This window comes from Acartia tonsa, chromosome 9, assembly GCF_053477335.1.
Source record: "Acartia tonsa isolate MP-2025a chromosome 9, ASM5347733v1, whole genome shotgun sequence".
NCBI classification, from domain to species: Eukaryota; Metazoa; Arthropoda; class Copepoda; order Calanoida; family Acartiidae; genus Acartia; species Acartia tonsa.
Genome location: NC_137268.1, coordinates 12,630,085 through 12,650,332, shown reverse-complemented (window position 1 = coordinate 12,650,332; position 20,248 = coordinate 12,630,085). Strand labels below are relative to the sequence as shown.

Genomic DNA, 20,248 nt, shown 5'->3' with positions numbered 1-20,248 from the left:
GCAACAAATATGTTGTCCGTGAGAGCAATGAATGTTGGGACAAAGTACCAGTGGAACCCACAGGATTCGTAGACGCCGTGACGAAGGTGTATAGCGGCCACGCCACCAAGATTCCCTGTTCCTCCACCTACCCCCTAACTGTGCACGCGGAGGAAGGCTGGATAGAGCTAACCCCCGCACCTAAGAAGAGGCCACCCCCGCTGGATACGCCCAAGCAGCTGCTGACAGAACCTTGGGATGACTTTAGTTCGGGAGGCTTGTATTCGCAGGCTGAGCTGAACGACTGGCAGCAGCTGCTAGCGTTCCCAGCGTATAAAGCCGCCATGCTGACCGGCCTGTCTTATGGCTCATGCGTTCAGCAAGGTAGCTGTTCAGCCACCGGAGACCATGGGATCGTGTCCTACAATATCGACCGACTGGCGGAGGAAGGAGAAGCCGCCCTGGATGTCTGGGCTGGGTTCAGACAAGCTATTCACGAGTGGGGAGATGGCGCAGCCATACTGTGTTTGCTGTTGTTGATTCTCAAACTGCTGGGGGATTTAACCATCATTTCCCTGGCAGCCGCACAAGGAGGTGTACGGGCCGCCATGAATGCGATGTCACAAGTGTTCCTGTACCATCCAACCTTGTACCGTAAGGCCTTGGCCAGAGCCAGACTCACCCATGCCAAGTCCCGGGACTTTTCAGTAGACTGGGATGCCATTCCTATCGGCCGGGAAACAGCCGAGGAAATGGTGTCCATGCAATCAGCCGATAGCGGGCATGACCGCCCAGGCAGGCCTGGACCACCCTCTGGAAAGCCCCGCGGCCCCTCGGGAGGCCAGGCTGTCGCTCAGACGGTCAACTTGGTAGCCAGTGCCCCAGCCGCTGCCAACAACAACCAGAATGCCCCGTTACTGACCGGCCCCGCAGCGGCTGTGCCCCACGCCAACCTGACACCTGCTGGCGCCGAGCTACGTTTCCAACCAAAGCCAGCCTCTACCTTCTATCCCACGTTGGGAGCCCATCAGCCCTGAAAATCACCACTAGGATTCCATTGAATCATTATCGTTTGTATATATCTTAGCCCTAAGGAGCGGGCCGAAGGCCTCAACCACTGTCGGAAGTCTGGCAGGGAGACCCCCTCCCAGCCTTCCGAGGGGAGAGTTGTGGTATTCGGCAACCGTGAGCCATGCCTATGGCAACCCTGACCGGGGTTCGGAGAAGGGCCAAAGGCCCTCCCCTGAGTCCTGGGGAAGGGGTCTGCCGACCCCCTCCCTATGCCTAAAATTAATGATTGTGTCTGACAGCCTTATTATGGTTAAGCTGTATTGTTAATTCCCCCCACCCTTTCCAGGGATGGGGGATCATTATTGCCCAAACTGACTATTGTATATGTATTATATTGCTTTTATTTATGATTATTTATTCCTATCTGTGTAGTTATTGTTTGTTGTATATAACGTTAGTAATCCTTAGACCTTCAATAAAGGAACAACTGAATAGACTCTGTTTATTATTTAGTGATTGCTAGAGAAGCGTAGCTTCTCTATAGTATAGGTGTCCACGTCTGTTCACACTGCCGTAGTCATTTGAACTCTGGTGTCTGCCATTTATCCTAGGCGGATACCACAATAGTATTATAAGTATTAATTATCATATATAACCTATTACAAATCAATCAATAAATTATATTACATAACCTATTTTAAATATATCAATAATAACTCATATTAACTATCATTATCTTTTTATTACTTATTATTTATGATTTTATCATTATTAATCATATAAACTATCCTATTACTAATTGATCAATATTTATTCATATTGTTATAATTTTTTTTTATAATGTAGGTACTATCACCATTTCTAAATTACTTTATTTGATTATCAATTGAACTACCTAACCTAATACATATCTTATAGTAATTTTTTTTACTTTATAGTTTAAAAATAATTGCTAGAGATGAATAATAAGTATTCAGATTTACAAAGTAATAATCATTAGAGATTAATCAGATAATTAAAAGATAAATTAAAAATTACCAAAGTAAATATCAGTGATTGAAATGTGGAATTAATTATCAAAATTATGATGTACTAACAATTAGTGTTTAATTAGTTTTAAAATTACAAGAAAAAAATAATTATAATTAACCCTTACAGATCGGGGGGGGGGCTCCAAGAGCCCCCCCCTCTAGTTTTTTGAATCTCATTTTTTTTGTAGGTAAGATGGAGTGCTGTGACTTCATGACTTTTTAAGTTTAGTAATTATACGTCGGCAAGAGTTGATTTTATTAGGATATCTGGTCTGTGTCGGTCGTGGTGTCCGGTCAAAGTCGGTTGGGTAGCACCAAAATTAGAAAAAAAATCTAAAAAAATCTTAATTTCTACATTATGACTTTTGTGTATAAGGAGAAACCTAAAATTTTTTTGGTGAATCAATGACCTTCTGAGAAAAAATGTGTTATGACCGTTTGACCGCTCCCTGACCGACTTTATGACCGATTTTTGTCCGGCTTTTACTACAGACATATATCATGAATATCGTGGCTTCTATTACAGCTAGAGTCCTATAAATTTTTTTGGTAAATCCTTGAGCAACATCAAACAGATAAAAATATTAATCGGCGCCGCCAACCGCCGTTTTACCGCCGTAACCGCCGTAAATGGCGGTTTCCGTTATTTGCCGTTTTTTGGCGATGATCAGAAAAAGTAATTTTTTTGTTATGAAAAATAAAAGTTCGTCCTAAAATTTGGTCATCCTAGCTGCAAAATTGGCCGCTCTACAGCTGTTTTAAAATTTAGCGGCTGGCCGCTAAAAAGCGGCTAAGGAGCGGCCTGGCTGCTATGACTAGAAAAAGTAATTTTCTCTAAAAATACACATGAACCACCAGAAAAAAATTTTACGTCTTTATCTGTAACAGGAGCCGAGATAGAGGGGGGGGCTCTTGGAGCCCCCCCCCCGATCTATTAAGGTGGGAATTGGGGCCCGAGCTGTAAGGGTTAAAAAGTAATAATTTTTAAATTTCAACTGGAACAAAAACAGTTGGACGCACTAAAAATTTACTTCACATAAAATGTAGCCAATTTAATTTGCAAATGAAAAGTAATTCAGAGTATTATTGATTGGATGACTCCTTCCCCTCAAAAATTGTCGTTAAAACCTTGTGAACGGCAAAATCGCCGAAATCGCTATTTTGGCGGCAAAACGGTTCACCTGTTTTAGGTATTAGGTTAGGTAGTTCAATTGATAGTCAAATAAAGTAATTTAGAAATGGTGATAGTTCCTACATTATAAAAGAAAATTTTAACAATATGAATAAATATTGATCAATTAGTAATAGGATATTTTATATGATTAATAATGATAAAATCATAAATAATAAGTAATAAAAAGATAATGATAGTTAATATGAGTTATTATTGATATATTTAAAATAGGTTATGTAATATAATTTATTGATTGATTTGTAATAGGTTATATATGATAATTAATACTTATAATACTATAACTGAATAATAATAATAAGATAATCATAATTATTATGTATAAATATGGTAAGATAATATAATTCATAATTATAGTGTTATAATCAATAATAAGATAATTTGGAGCCTGCGGCTTTAGAAATTATTTCACCCAAACTTGTTTCTTGTGGAGGGTAAATACATTTCATGGGGTTGGTGTAATTAGTAATTGTTTTCCTGTTTTTAAAATTTCAACTGGAACAAAAACAGTTGGACAATTTAATTTGCATATGAAAAGTATTTCAGAGTAATATTGATTGGATGACTCCTTCTCCTCAAAAATGGTCATTAAAACCTCATGAACAGCAAAATCGCCGAAAATCGCGATTTCGACGACAAATAATGGCCAAACAGTCCGCCAGAGGTGAATGATACATAAGTAAAGAAATGTCCGCCTCAAAAAGTTGAACATTAATGAAGAAGTGTCCTAAGTCGCTAAATCGGCTCCGTCATCCCCTAAAGGGGCAAAAAACCAAGATTTTTTGAAAAATCGTCAAAAATCATGCCTTTGGCACCGCGTATCGGCCAAACAGTTCACCCGTGGCAGATAATGCGTAAGTAAAGAAAAGTTCGCCCCAAAAAGTTGTACAAACTTGCTTTTGTGTGTCAATCCCAAAAAACAACTCCCTGCATGAGTTTTGGCCAAAAAAACGAAAATCGCTACTTTTTATGGTTGATAACTATCAAATCCGGCTTTTAGTCGGCCACCTGTTAAAAGCTTTCTGGCCAGCCGTACAGCCTTAATGATATATCCCTGGAACCACCAGGGTATGTAGAATTTTGGTTTAGAAAAACATTTAGACCCTCTTATTGCAATTTTGTTGGATATGGCGTGTCTTAAAGACCATAGTCAACCTAAATTCTAAAGTATGTATAAATCCGTCAAATTTTTAGGATTTAACATTTTTCAAATTGACACAAGTTTGTCAATTTTCAACTTTTTTTCACATTTTAAGTTGCTAAAATTATCTTCATTACCTAAGGTTTTTGGTTTTTGAAAAATTATTAATGAAAAATGTAATTTAAAGCATTTTTTTTTAAATTTTAGATGAAATTTTGATTTTTAAAATTTTTTTGGGGGGCCGGAAATGGCCGGAAACCGGTCAAAAGACCGGATTTTAACCATTTTTTCAACTCTTAGCAAAAGCAAAAATCAACATTGGGGCATACCCAGGAGGGGGCTTGATTTACAGATACCCCCTAAAAACCGGAAAAAAACGGTTTTTTACAAAAATCCCGGCCGGTTTTGGCCGGATCCGGCTCAAATTTTGCATGGAGTCATCCTTTGGTATTCCCCACAGTTGATACTTGATCTGGCAAGATCCCAGAAAAGTGTGGTATATCTAGGGGGGGGGGGGGGGGAGTAGCTTGATTATGGACTTACCAACCCCCATCTCTACCACCTACTTTCATTTTCAGGAGTGCGGGTGGATAGGGTACTCAAAAAGCACCCTTCTAAAGTAAACGTTACAAGTTCACTTGTTCTTTAATTTAATGTAGAACAAAGAAAATGTAAAACAATGGAGTAAAATTAGGATACTTTAATTGTTAAAAACATATTTGTAAGTATTTTCTACATTATTATATTGTTAGTGGAATTATATTTTTTAGCCTCTAAAAAAGTTTGATTTTATAACTTGTAGAGTATAACTAATACTAGAGGGTATGCCCCCTAGAGGCCTCTAGTGGCAATTTAAATATTTTTTTTGTTCAAGTTTCTATGATACTTCTTTAGGTTGCGTTAACGTCTCTCAAATATTTTTTTTAAAAATTGTTGTGATTTCTCTTGGTGGTACCCTCCCACAAAATAGTTATAAACCTTCCCGGGACCTATGAGACGCTACTCTGTTAAGGAGAAATCGCTCGGTTCAGCGGTTAGCGAGATCCTTCCGTACAGACAGACAGACACACAGACATAAACACATTCTGGTACTTTATTATAAGGATATGTATTTTAATTAAAATATGTGAATTCAAAGTGTAAGGATTTAAAACCATATATTCTATAAATTGGGGCTGGATTGGGACTTTCGTTTATATATAATTTATGGATATATGTTTCACAAGAAATAGGATAAAAAGATGATTACTAATGGGTTTTTCAAACTTTCAGATAAACTTTTAATTTATAGATATTTAGTTCATAAATCTTAATAATGGATACAAAAATATTTAACTTTGTACATGGATAAGGTTTTAATTCTAAAAACTTAGATAGGCTACTCAAAAATTAAAAATGTCCGTTCGCCTGTCTGTCTGAATATTTAAATGAACCGTGTAAGGAAAACTTGATTTTCTCGGTGTTTTTTTTATATTGACGACTGAATTTTTTGTGAAGATTACCAATACTGAGGAGTATCTGGTATATAAATTACTTGTTCCGTCGGTCTGTCGGTCATGCTAAAAAAGACCAAAACATATTTTGAGAAAGCCTAAAATGTCAAGAAATACACTTAAAAAAGAAGGATGAGAGGAGAAGTTGGAAAGGAAACTCCAAAAAAAAACAGATGGATTTTTATGACGTCACACGTAACATTTTAGGCTTTCTCCATATTTTTACAGAAGTAGGAGTAATAATTTTTACCTTTTAGGTATTTTTTATATATAAAGCGAGTGTCTGCTTTGTCCTTTGGTTTATTTACAATTTTTGTGCTTCGCTACATATAAATGTTGTTATTGCTGTTGAAAGTTTGAAAAGGTTTGTTATGATGGTACAGGTATACAGTAGACCAAGCTCTGATGGACCCCTGGATTAATGATAAGATTTGCCAGCAGGACTTGGCCAAACTCGAAGAAGAGGAAAATATTAATCATTTAATTATTTTATGAATTCGATTCGATTCTCCAAGATACAAAAAGGTTCTGAAAACATACATTGTTTTGTTATGAATACTAATGTCCTCATTTAAAAGTCAGTACTTTTCTCCTTAAGGAGGGGAGGGGATGAGGTAAAAGATGTGGAAATACCATATCATTATACGAGTATGCGAAAATAATAGATATATAATAGTACATTTTTATATTCGTAGAAAGCTGGATATAATAGGATGCTAGACATAGTTTTTTCGTATGGATGAGAACCGGTTCCTATCCACCGGATTCGAATGAATACGAGAAACATTTTTCTAAGATTCAGAGATACTAATAATATTAAAAGCTACATTTTTAATTTTTGATTATAAGAAAGACATTTTTTCCTATTAAAAAAAATTTCTGAGTCAATTTATAAGTAAAAATTGAAAATATATCATCAATTGAACAGCACCAAATTAAAAAAAGATGAATAACATGATTAAATTATTGACATGGTCAGGTCGGAGTACAATGGTTGACCAGTTGCAAGGCAGGACCCTCACTTGATAAACATATTACATGGTATAACATTATTATTTTTCATAAACCATTAAATTCTACCTTTCTTCAATAAATCGTAGAAAATGATTTAATCAAAAATATTTTTGAATAAAAAAGAAAATTAGTTATTTGTTACTATTTTTATTAGTGATATTTTTATTGACAAAAACCTACCTCTAAAAATGTGTCATTAATAAAAAGTTTCTGCTAGATAAGCTTTTTCATTCTTTTTTTAACCTAATTTATAAAAATTTATTTTCTGCATACTAGGTTCTTTAATACCCTATCCCATCACTATAATTTTTAAATTTAATTTAATGAAAATAATATGATTTAAATTGATATATTTAAATATGAAATGTTAAGCACAATTCAATAATTTCGCTAATAACATGAAATACCAATGAGATATTTATTTAATTTTTAAGAACATATTTTTGATAAAGAAATTTTTTTACAAATTTTTTAAAAAGGTTATTTAAATTTTAATGCATGCAGAGTTAGAAAAACCATAAATTTTATTATACCTTTTCACCCCCTTATTTATTTCATTTTTGTTTGCAATGTCTTTCTTCCTACCCACCAACCCTTTAGATAGATTTTAGTTGTCTAAACTGACCAAGCTATAATGCTTGATTCCACCTCGTAAAGAGGAGTGCTCTGCATTGTCAATCAAGTGTTTGGTCCTGACATTAGGTGGCGACATGGGACAGAGAAAACACAGACCTTATGGCTAAGTTGAGCCGAAGAAAAAACTGACATGCAAGCTACTACAATCCATTTACCAAATCATAATCATCTCCAATTAATCATTAAAAAACAAAAAAACTAATAAAAAACACTATTGTTAAACTTGTTATTTGACCAAAACAGTGAAAAATAGGTCCTTTATTTGTTGGCAGATTTTCTGACCATGAATTAAAGTTTTTCTCTATCAAACGCCTTTGACAAATCTAAAAAAATACCTGCATTTTGTATCTTTGTTCTTGATGTATCCATTCACCCCAGAACCAACCTCACCAACCCTGCTTAGCAAAGAAAAAATAAACCAACAATCTGTTCTGCAAAGTAGCCACCTAAACAGGTCATTTTAGATCAAGTTTTGTTATCTAATTTATTCAAAATTTAACTTTAAAATAGCTTAAATTAGGATTATTAAGAATTCTATTTTATATTTAATATCTGGTAGATTCCTCTTAGTATTATTTTTAGCGATTTCGAAAATTTGAGTACCCCGACATCAAGTTGTGGACACAGGAAAAAGGCAAGCTTCAATTTAATTCAATAACGTGTCCGTGCTGTGTGGGGAAGCCGAGCGAAGCGAGGCTTCTCCACAGCACGGACACGTTATTGAATTAAATTGAAGCTTGCCTTTTTCCTGTGTCCAAATCTTTTCCTCCTCCCGCAGACTATCCAGACTGTCGGGGGGGGGGGGGGGGTACTCAAATTTTCAAATTGATAAAAAATTTTGTAACAGGATAACGCCTAATATCTATATTATATAGATTAGATAATTGTGTCTAATTAAATTTAAAATTTTGATTGGTATACTTTTATTATTTTTATTTTAAGATTTTAAAAAATTTGATTCAATTATTTTGTGCAGTTTTGTTTCGTTATCTTATGTGTGTATGTTAATTTTTGTGATTTTGTTTTTACTAAAAATTTCCATGTTGTTTTATTTATTGTTGTGCTTATTTTAAATTTAAATGAATATTATTAATTTATAATTTACAACACTTTGATAAAATCAAAGCATTAGATATATTTTCTAATTCAAAATTCGATAAAACCTTTTCATCAATATTATATAAAGATTATATTAGTATGTTATATAATGATATTTTATATATAAGTATGTATGGCCAACAGTGATATAGTACACGAAGAAAATTATCTTTCCTCAAAATTTTTTTTCTAATATATAACATAATGGAAAAAGCATATTAGACCCTTACTTGTCAAAATATTGCTTAAGCATATGCAAAAACACCAGGTAATAATTACTGATGGAATATTTTGAGGCAAAATATTTTTTCTTCAAGTGTTGAATCCCTGTTGTTGGATATTAGTTGCATGATAGTGTTGCATGTTGCATGGAGAGCTTGGCGGGAAATAGCATGATTACTAAATATTATATTCAAACATTTTTTTTCATCTTATTTATTGGATGAGCTTTAAAAAATTATTTAGGAGTAACTTTTTCATATAATTGCAAAAAGAGATTTTCGTTGTTGACAAAGACCAAATTGTGTCAAAATGATCCATGTAACGTCATAAAAATGAGGGATTATCCATCTCTTTTTTAGGGGTTTTCTTTCCCACTTCTCCTCTCATCTCCCTCATTTTTATGACGTCACTTGGATCATATTTGACACAATTTAGTCTTTGTCTTTCGTTGTTTGCTATCTATTTTGACAGGGAAGATTGGGGAGTAGATTAATTTTTAAATGGGAAGATATTTTAAAATAATAGACAGATCAAAACAAACTAACTTTTATCTATTAAAATAAAATGTTATATCCAGTGGCATGCACAGTAAAACTATCGAGGGGTGAAAAAAGGGGTAGACACTGACAGGCCTTCCCAAATTCAATTTTTACTCGTCTACCGCACGCCACTGGTTAAATCTTATATTATTTAACGTTCATCCTTTGATTTCATCGGAAATGTTTGATAAATTAGCACAAAAACGCAAAAATAATACATTCCTCTATTTAGTATCATAAATGTTAACAGAAAATTTAAACTTTTACTATAATGTGGATGTTTATGTTTAGGTGAAATTGTGCGATTTTGGATTTGCTCGTATTATTGGGGAGAAGGGGTTCCGTAAGTCTGTTGTGGGCACCCCAGCATACCTCGCTCCAGAAGTACTCAGGTATAGTATCTATCTAGATATCGCGTCCACTCATTGTCGGGAAGGTGATATGTTTAAATCTTGGCCTAGTATCCTTCATGGCTAAAAACATTCAAAATGGTTTCTATTGCTGATATGTCATGTGCAACTCATAGTCAAGCAATGTGATGACATCATGCAATCACAGGGTTGGTTGTTAAGGGGCTTATCTATCTATCTACCTGTATATCTATCTATCTATCTATCTATCTATCTATCTATCTATCTATCTATCTATCTATCTATCTATCTATCTATCTATCTATCTATCTATCTATCTATCTATCTATCTATCTATCTATCTATCTATCTATCTATCTATCTATCTATCTATCTATCTATCTATCTATCTATCTATCTATCTATCTATCTATCTATCTATCTATCTATCTATCTATCTATCTATCTATCTATCTATCTATCTATCTATCTATCTATCTATCTATCTATCTATCTATCTATCTATCTATCTATCTATCTATCTATCTATCTATCTATCTATCTATCTATCTATCTATCTATCTATCTATCTATTTATCTATTTATCTATCTATCTATCTATCTATCTATCTAGAAACAAGGGGTACAACAGATCCCTGGATATGTGGTCTACTGGAGTCATCATTTATGTTTCATTATCAGGTATACAAATATTTATTATATTTACAAGTATGGGACCATGGAAGATAAATCTTAATTAAATATATTATTAAATTATGTTTTTTTAGCTGTAAAATATTAAGAATGACAATAATTGAAGAAAAAAACATAATGACTACAGTTTTATTGGTTTCTGTGATATTAGTTCTCATATAAAACTAAAAGCATTAAATTAGGTTAAGTTTTCGTTTGTTTATTTATTTGGTTGGTTCGAGTTAGGTTAGGTTATAATGGGTACTTGTTTGCTCAGCTGAGTTAGGGCACCGAACTTATAGTCCCCGAAGGGATCCAGCAAAGGGGAAAAAACTACCCTGCCACCCCCCCCCCCCCACTTACAGTCCCCCTTATTTTCAATTTATTTTTAAATATATGTGGAGAGGTTTCAAGACACTCTGAGTGAAAGCACAACCATTTTATCTGTTTAGGAACTTTCCCATTCAACGAGGACGAGGATATTCACGAGCAGATTCAAAACGCGTACTTTATGTATCCGCCCCATCCATGGAAAGAGATTTCTACTCATGCTGTTGATCTTATTAACAACTTGCTACAGGTAACAGTCTACATATCAGATCAAGAAGAAGCCTATAGTGCCTAATAAAAAATGACGTCATAAAATACACATGCCCAATGATAGGCCAGTAAATATTATAATTGACCAATGGTAAAATGTATACTGGCCTATCATTGGTAATTTGTAATGTATGACGTCATTTTTATTAGGCACTATAAGTTGCTTCAAGATCAGTCGCGTCTCTCTATTTGACAATTATAATACAGCTACACTGTTCCTTCATGAAGTCCTGTTCTTGGCATGTGCTTCAGCTTGTCCATCCTAGCCTAATTATTTCCTTTTCCGTGCTATGACTCCAGTTTGTTTTTTGGTCGTCTTTGTAAAGAGGTACAGAGACGTAAAATTAATGTCGATCTTCCTGATTTTTTATTCTGATCAAGCTTTTTTTAGTTTCTTTAGTATCTCTTATGATTTCCGAGATATTTATGCACCCCTCCTGAATATTAAATTTTGAAAAGATACCTCCCCAACGGTAAAGGGTTAATTTAATCTCAGCAGAACCTAAAAGAGTAATTTGTTTGTATTTTTGTTTTATTTATGAAAATTTTAATCTAACTAATGGGTTTTCTATTAACATTTACAGATGTAGAAAATATAAATAGATTCAAATATGTCCGATTTTTCATAACTTTTAGGGCCGTAGATATTCTATTATTCTGTTCGTCCGTGAATTTCTCGGGTGCTATTCAAAATAGACTGCTTAATTTTTTTCCAAAGAGGATCCAGTAAATAATATGTATTACAAAAGAAATTTGTTTAATGAAAGTTTTCATGATTTTAAACTGTTTAATAATTACATGTTATCTCTTTTTCTTTTATTATTACCACTGAACATCTGCTGTATTGCTCACTTTATTTATCTATGATTTCTATATGCTTCGCTACTTATAGATGTTGACATTTTTGTTACTTTTGCCTAATTTGTTGCATATTCTATACGCAAAAAACTGAATAATTTATTTATTTATTTTTAAAATCATTATTTTTTAGGTTAAGATGCGAAAGAGATATTCAGTTGACAAATCCCTTCTTCACCCATGGCTTCAGGTATTATTAATTTGGATTTTCTATTTCTATACATCAGGAATCTAAAGAGATAAGACAATGGCTAATAAATTGATGATACTTAAAATTTTCCCTTCTGTATTAAAATTAGTGGTTGAAACGTATGGTCATACAACCTATTGAACCAACCAATCAAAATTCAGTAAGATACTCCAAAATTGTTGAGCCAATGAATAAGATAACGTCATTATAAAACTTTGGGGACTAGTGTAATAAACAACAAAATATCCGCTCCCTCCCTAACTATACATTCATGATTTTCATTGATAGGAAGAGGTAATAAAAGGATGATGATGGATGCATGCAAAAGGGATGTGTATCTAGCCCTTGGTAAGATTAGAGAGGATGGGCACACCCGCCTAGCGGTTTAACCGTCTTCACCCCTTTGATATAGGTCTATCCCCTGAAATTAGGGAGGTGAGAGAAAATTGGCATAAGGTTGGTGTTAAAATGTGGTGTTTTTTACATGAACTATTCCTAATAAATTGGTAAAAACAAAATGGCTTACTATATTTGATATTACTCAGGACTACGACACCTGGTGTGACCTGAGAGAACTAGAGAAGAAGGTGAAAACAAGATGGCTGACCCACGAATCTGATGACTCAAGATGGGAATCTTACAGGAGGTAAGAGGAAATTCATATATGAAAATAATTACATTCTAAGGTCTACAAAAATAGAAAGGATTTTCCCTTTACTGTTTTCCACATTAGAACTGGTTCTCAATAAAAAATCAATTTTCTACGAATAATAAAATAAAAATTATTAAATTATCAGTTTTGTTGCCCCCAATCATATAATTTTCATTTTAATATGGGAGCAAACACTAGAGGGAGAAAGGGTTAAATAACTGTATTCCCTAACACAATGACCTTGTGCCGACTCTCAATTGGGTCTTTTAAAATCAACTAATGGTATCGGGAATATTAACACAGTCAAGTAGCCGAAAATAATTTGTTAGCAGACAAAAAAGGACATTAAAAAAGGGGGTAGATAGTTATCTGTATATAACTATTGTTTTAATTTATTAATTAATCTAATATTTTATTTTAGCCGTACAACAACAACTGATGTTTCAGAAACAGCTGCATCAACCTAAACATCACCAATTTATGAAGCTCTTTTCATGTTAAATTTCTATACATATTTATGCTCTTTGCAACTATCTATCTAATAATGGATAAGCTCTTTGTAACCCCTTATGAAATTCCTCAAGAAAATAAACACAGTGATATATGCTCTTTGCCAACTAATGTAAATAAAATTAAGAATGTACTCTTTGCAAAATAAATAGATAATAATTTTTACATCCCAACTTTTTATCAGAAATGTTTGCATTTTTAATAATATAAATTTTACAAGTAACTTTCATCATTCCAAAAAAAAAGTGTTTTGAAATAAAAAGTTAACATAAATACATATTTTTAGATTAAAAACCTTTGAAAGACACAAAAAAGGTCTAGTAATTTGTAAATAATAAAAATGCATAAAAAAGAATTTACATTAAAGCAAAAACTATTACAAAATAAAAGTGAAAAAGCCTAATTTATTTGACTGTTTACCCTTATACAATGTTGTGATTCTGTCTTTGCCTGTGTTATCTAGTAAATTTAGCATCTGATTTAGTTTCTATATAAGATGGACCAACATAAAGATAATTAAATCAGATCCTAAACTTTACATTAACCAGTTTTTCTATAAATTTATAACATTTCTGCCTTTCAATCTTTTAACATAACTTTTTTAATATCTGCATTTTGAAAACTTACTCTTCATGTATTTGTTATAAAAATTTGACCTAAATATAATGATGTAAATATTTTACTATATTTGTATATAAATTTTAAATTTTCTCTTTATATCTAAATTTTGAAAATCTACTTAAAAACTTTCATCTTCAAATATAAAATAAATAAATTTATTAAATCTTTCAAACTTTACTTTTATAATTCATTAACGCCTATATAGAAAAAATTCAAGACAAAGTCATTCCAGGATCGAAGCATTACTTTTAAAAATAACTCTTATTAAGGGGTACCTATCAAATGCTTTGCTAAGATCGCACAAAATAGCATTCAATTAATCTTTTATAAGGGTATACAATTTAGGATACTTTTAATGTGAAATCAAAGGGGTAGTTGCACAAAGTGCATTTAAACTTGAATTTAGTGAACTGCATATTTTTATAGTTCACTTGTTTAAACTACATCTATAAGACATATATTCGAAAGAATTTCAATTTTCTAACAGGTAGTTTTAATAATATCAAGACTTTTTTGAATAAATGCCACATAAATGTGTCTTGTTTTCACCAAAACAGAATGATGACTATTGCTTGCAATAAAACTTGTTAAATGCACTTCATGCATCTATCACTTTGCTTAGAATTAAAAAGGGTTATATTTGCAAATTTATTTAGGTTAGATTTAATCCCAAATTTCCAACACAATTTTTAAAAAAAGTTCCTGGTTTGTCTCACCAAACCTTGTCTTAATTCATTTTAAGATAGGCGTGTGTTTAAATTTAAACTTTCTGTAAATATTATTGTGATCATATACTGTAGCTCCATTTATGTCAGGGAGGAAGGGAACATTGGAATTTAAATTACAATGATACCCAAAGTCTTAAACAAAGCTATCATTTTCTGTTTTCTTAAAAACTTGGGTCTACTTAAATTTTGATAGGTAAGTTGCTAATTAGAAGTGTCCATACTTATAAACTATTAATTTTAATATACAGAAAGAATCATTTTGTTTACTATTATTATTATTTATAAATATATTGTCCATTGTCTTATCCTTTATTTATGTCAACATAGAATTAAAATTTTCGGATCTACTGCAGTTCACGGTAAAATATTGCTGGTCACGAATATTGTAAAAAATCTATGAATTTTAAATGCTGCTAGCTGCCAAACGTCTGAACGTACAGATCATGCCCGCACACTGTTTTAAGCGGCATAAGAAGGCCTACAAATAATCTGGAATAGCTATAAATAAATAATGCATAATTATCTCGCAGTGCAGAGAAATGCGCGAAAAAAGGCCTATTTTACGCGTTCTTCTTCAGTGAAGTTTCCCTGTGCTGGATCTTGGCTATTCCAGATTATTTGTAGGCCTTCTTATACCACTTAAAATGGTGTGCGGGTATGATCTGTACGTTCAGCCGTTTGGCAGCTAGCAGCCTTTAAAATTCATAGATTTTTGGCAATATTTGTTACCAGCAATATTTTACCGTTAACTGCAGTAGATCCAAATTTTCTTTAATCTTTCTTCTTTAGGAGGTTCTTTTTCTCAAGTATAGGATTTAAAATCTCATAAGAATTATTTAAAAATATTTATTACAATTTTACAAATGATTCTAGCAGCGCTAGTTATTTTATTTATTTATAATCATCAAATTTGGAGAGTTTTTACTATTTGTATTAATATGTAAACTATACTCTATATGACCTCTATATTAATGTTATTGTAAATTTTGTATTTAATTGATTGATAATGTTATGTAATTTATGAGTAAAATATATCTTTATGATACAAAAATTATTATTTTTTTTATTATCAAAAACTTTGGTGCTTTTACACAAAATACCCCATTAAACACTGAAAACCCCATTATTTCTAAGAATAGATTAAGAATAAGAGAGAGGGAGTTTTATTTGTCTGTTTATTATTTTAGTTTAGGTTAGGTTAGGTTATATTGAGTACTCATTAGCCCAAAGGAAAGGGTACCGCAAGTATACGCCCAGCAGAATTTTTGACCTCAGTATTAAAGTAAAACAATAGAGGGGGAAGGGGTTGAATAACCGTATGTCCCCATCCAGTGGACCCTGTGTCGACTTTCTATTGAGTCTTTGAATATCAGCCATTAGCGTCGGAACTATTTACACAGACAAGTCACAACAAAAGGCAAAAAGCAAATTGCTAGCAGACGAAAAAGGTCCTCAACACTGCGTCCAGGTATTTATCTATATATTCATTAACTTAGTAGGATTTTTCTAATTACTCCTTTCTACTTTCAAATTCAATTATTTTCTAAATAAAAGGGGAGGAGTTGTTATAACCGATAAACAGGCACTTTGTGTCAAAGCACCGAATTTCATTCATATAATCTTATGTGCACTAAGCTCTAACCAATGATCTAGAACATTTATGCAAAAAATACAGGGTGTGTCACTTAAAACCGAACTTTTTTTGAAACGGCCATAGTGCCAAAACTACTTGACCAATCAGGATGTTCGACCCAACTATTAGCTAAAGCTTAGGCAATGAACTTTTTGCCCATATAATTCTTTGGAGCTGGCCGCTCATAAGTTCAGTTCAACAGGGAAGATTAAGTTCTTTAAATCTGAACTCATTCCACCTGTAGGTGAGATAGACTTATGAAACTTGCTGTAAATACTGTTGGACACCTAATAAAGAGTCTCCTACCTTAGCTGACTTGGCCGTAGTACTTAGGCAAAGCAAAACGTGGCAGATTTTAAGATGACAAAAACGCTAAATCTATATGTAACTCTGCCCACAGGGCAGGGACCCTGTCCCGATTATGTAATGTACTTTAAAATCAGCTAACAGCATCGAAAATATAAACACAGGCCTGCAAAAGAACAGAAAACAATTTGCTAGCAGAAGAAAGGAATTTCCAACACTTGGGCCAGGTTGTTGTCTGGAATATACATTTTTACTTATTTACTTTACTACTGTGAAAATACGACAAAAACCGGCTACTTCACCTTTTCAAAATCCGGATGTTTATCTAGAATCTTATTCCGCCAATTTTAGCTGTTTCTCATCCTCAGCTAATAAGTTTTAATTCTAACTAGTATATACTTTACCTATCTATAATACAAAGTAGTTTGATGTCTGTCTGTCTGTCCGTCCTTCGGTCCGTCCGTCCGTCCGTCCGTCTGAAGCTTAAGATCTCAGTAACCACTGAAACGATCGGATTCTACTCTTCAGGGTATATACCTATTGGTCCTGTGGTGGTTTTAAGCTATTTTCTTGGGGGGTGGGACACCCCCAACCCCCCTAAAAACAAAAAAATCCCCCCCCCATTTTTTTAAATTTTTTTTTTGCTGGAGATTTCCTTGGTCCTTTATGTTTTGTAGAAGATTTCCTTGGTCCTTTATGTTTTGTAGAAGATTTCCTTGGTCCTTTATGTTTTGTAGAAGATTTCCTTGGTCCTTTATGTTTTGTAGAAGATTTCCTTGGTCCTTTAACGAATTTTGCCTTATTTTTTTTTATCACCTCTTGGGGCAAAGCCCCTACAGGCTAGGGGCGAAGCCGCTAGTACATATAAAAAGTATCAGGATGTGTATATGTTTGTCTATCTGTCTGAGTGTACAAAAGGATCTTGTCAATCGCTGAACCAATATGTTTCTGGTAGTGCGAATGGGGCGCTTGTCCAATATTATGGCATGGAGATCGCTCTTCTATGAGTACTACTTAAATCCTACTTTTACTGCAATACACATAGACATTCTCAGCGTCGGCTCGTCAGTGTAGAATGCTTTTCCTTTTATTCCCACAAGTATAATACGAATTTGGCTGAACCCGTGGCAGTTCAACAAAGACCCACGCGCAGTATTATATTGCTTTAAGCTAAGAATAAATGGCTGGTTAGGCTGTTTGATCTATATCATATAAGTATATTAAGCACTTAAGAAGGAAGATGGTTTTATAAAGTGTATTTACATTACAAGTAAATCAGTTAAGTATGAAATATTTACAGGATAGGAGATAATAAACATAAGTAGTGTAGGACAGAAAAGTACCCTAAGGCCAAAGCATCTAATTGTGCATAGTGTTAGATCTCTAACATAAGACCTAGGCACAATTCATGCTAAGTACTGAGGGACCTAAATTTAAACTACAATGCATGCTAAATTAACTAAGATCATTACCTTTAAGCCAGGAGAACTTGATAGTTCAAGAGTCAATGAATAACTGAGATATTTTAAGAGGTGCAAGTTATAACAACAACTATTTACCAGGATCTAAGTCCTTGTCTTTTTAATAAAGTGTTTGTATGTTAAACTTGTGACGTAAATGAAGCTATGGCTATAGGTATACTTAGTTTTACATAATGGTTACATGATTACTTTAACAATAGATATAATGTTTTATATAAGCATATAACAATATTCAATCACATACAGATTACCATGATTAGGCTAGTATTACCCATATATGGTATTATATTGGTAATATTAGACTTGTAAATGCATAAAATTACATAAAAAGTGCCTAAGGGCTGACCAGAGTAATTGTGTCTTGTGCCTGAAGTGCGCGCGATAATTACTATGGCCTGTCAATCATTATTCAGATCAAACTTTTATATGGTGTTAAATTTATAGAGAATATAAATAAAGTGAACTGGATGCGAAGCATTTCTATAAGAGTCTGTTCGTACGTTCAAAGAATTTTGAAATTTGGAGGTCGCATCTCCATTTCCCCTTTACAGTGTAGCTTCTCTTAGGTAAGTAATAATATCACTTGAAGATTACTAATAACTATAGTCAAATTGAGTCTATTCTATGCTTTCTAATCAGGAATAACATTTAATTCTTATTTTTGTTATAAATAGATGATGTTATCATTGTTTTGCTAATATTGATAGTAATATCAATGTTATGTTATATTCTATAGAAAACCCAAGGAATTAAAAGTCGTCATTCTTGATAGAATTTCAACAAAATATAATTTCGAAATATATTTTTAGTTATGTAGAAGAAGAAAAATGTCAACAGCCTGCCATCCGTCGACAAGACGGCAAATAGGTCCATTTTGTTTGTCATCATAAAAAAATTGAAGGTAGTTTTCATTCTAGATGATTTTACAGCAATAAAACGTCGATTTTTCCATCAAATTTGTATAGCTTTGCCGACATACCATGGTTTAGATTAATTATTATCCTTATATTATAGTGCAAGGATGCCTTTGTAGCTGTCTGTATGTAGCGTAGGATCTAAAAAAGAATATGACAATTTTCTAGGTGGTATAAAAATCACGAAACCTTATACAAATTTATTACTATGATGCAAGTCCAACATGAATTTTCTAAGAGAAAAAATGGGTGACTTATATCAAGTTTGATTAGTCTAGCAATAACCCAATAAAAACAAACACAAATTGTTTTATTTTTGAACTAAAGGATGAAAATGTCTATAAAACAGGCAATTACTTCTTATTCTAGTAGCACAGCTAATAAATATAAGACAACACTCTGTCAGTTTGTTATTTTCAACTTGATCTTGTCCATCTGTAAAGTTTTCTATAGTCTGTAAGTTTTTTTTATGTTTAATCGTGTATTTGGCAATAAATCTGTTAAAACTGTTTTTGACAGAGTTGTGGCCAAATACATGATCGAACATATAAAAACTTACAGACTTTAAATAATTTTCATGGTTAAAATTACTTTTGAAATTACTACTCTGGAAAACAATTCCAAAGTGTAATTTCATACAACTATCTGCAACAAACAGTTTACTGGCTTATCACAGTGGGATCTTTTGAAAAAAATCGGGACATCCAAAAAATCTAAAATCGACTTTTATCTATCCTAGGACCTAATAATGGCTGTAAGTAGACAGCTAGAAAAGAAATTTTTAAAAAATATTAATTTTTGGCGGGTTTATGCCATTTTTAAAAAAGGTAGTGAAAAATTTCTTTTCAGTTTTGATGATTTTCCAGATTTTTTTACACAATTTTTTCAAGGCAACAAAAAATACATTTATGTTCATCTTATGAAAAAAAAAAATTATTGAGGTACTTTTCAGATACCTGTACCAATGTCTAATTAAAGAAAAAATTTAAAAAATATTTTTTCGGTGGTGTAAATTGACATTTTGTGAGAAAATTTCACCCAAAATATTAAGATTTTTAACCCCAAAAAATCAGTTTTCTCCATTTTACCCAAAAACGGACAGGAGGCCCCGGGTTTTGCAATAATAATATTAATATACAACATGTATTGTGTATAAAACAGTTTTCACAACCTGGGGCCTCTTGTCCGTTTTTGAGTAATTGAGCATTTTACATTGCATGGTTTGAACAATTTCGTTCTTGTTAATTTCAAATTTTCCCCCGTTAGAGGGGGAAGGAGTCATTTTAGAGCCCAAAGTCATCTCTGCAATATTTTCAAACTTATTAAGGCGGATCTTTCTTGACTTATGCATCATTT

General features: G+C 33.0%; 1 protein-coding gene across 5 annotated transcripts in view; it reads left to right on the top strand.

The window, feature by feature from the left end:
- PKD (serine/threonine-protein kinase D3) overlaps positions 1 to 15,609 on the top strand; it is a 79,030-nt gene extending 63,421 nt beyond the window's left edge. For 3 of the 5 annotated variants that reach the window (XR_013882403.1, XR_013882402.1, XR_013882404.1), the window contains 4 exons: positions 6,232 to 6,313; positions 6,828 to 6,856; positions 7,564 to 7,951; positions 9,648 to 9,748. Coding sequence is in view for 2 of the 5 variants with exons in the window: in XM_080171852.1 (XP_080027978.1) it covers positions 9,648 to 9,748; positions 10,341 to 10,408; positions 10,852 to 10,979; positions 11,991 to 12,047; positions 12,593 to 12,693; positions 13,121 to 13,166 (501 nt within the window). In the remaining 3 variants the exon portion in view is untranslated. Of the gene's footprint in view, positions 1 to 6,231; positions 6,314 to 6,827; positions 6,889 to 7,563; positions 7,952 to 9,647; positions 9,749 to 10,340; positions 10,409 to 10,851; positions 10,980 to 11,990; positions 12,048 to 12,592; positions 12,694 to 13,120 lie in introns of those variants that run through there. The other 2 variants (XM_080171852.1, XM_080171853.1) reach the window with 2 other exon arrangements.
- Positions 15,610 to 20,248: the final 4,639 nt, after the last annotated feature.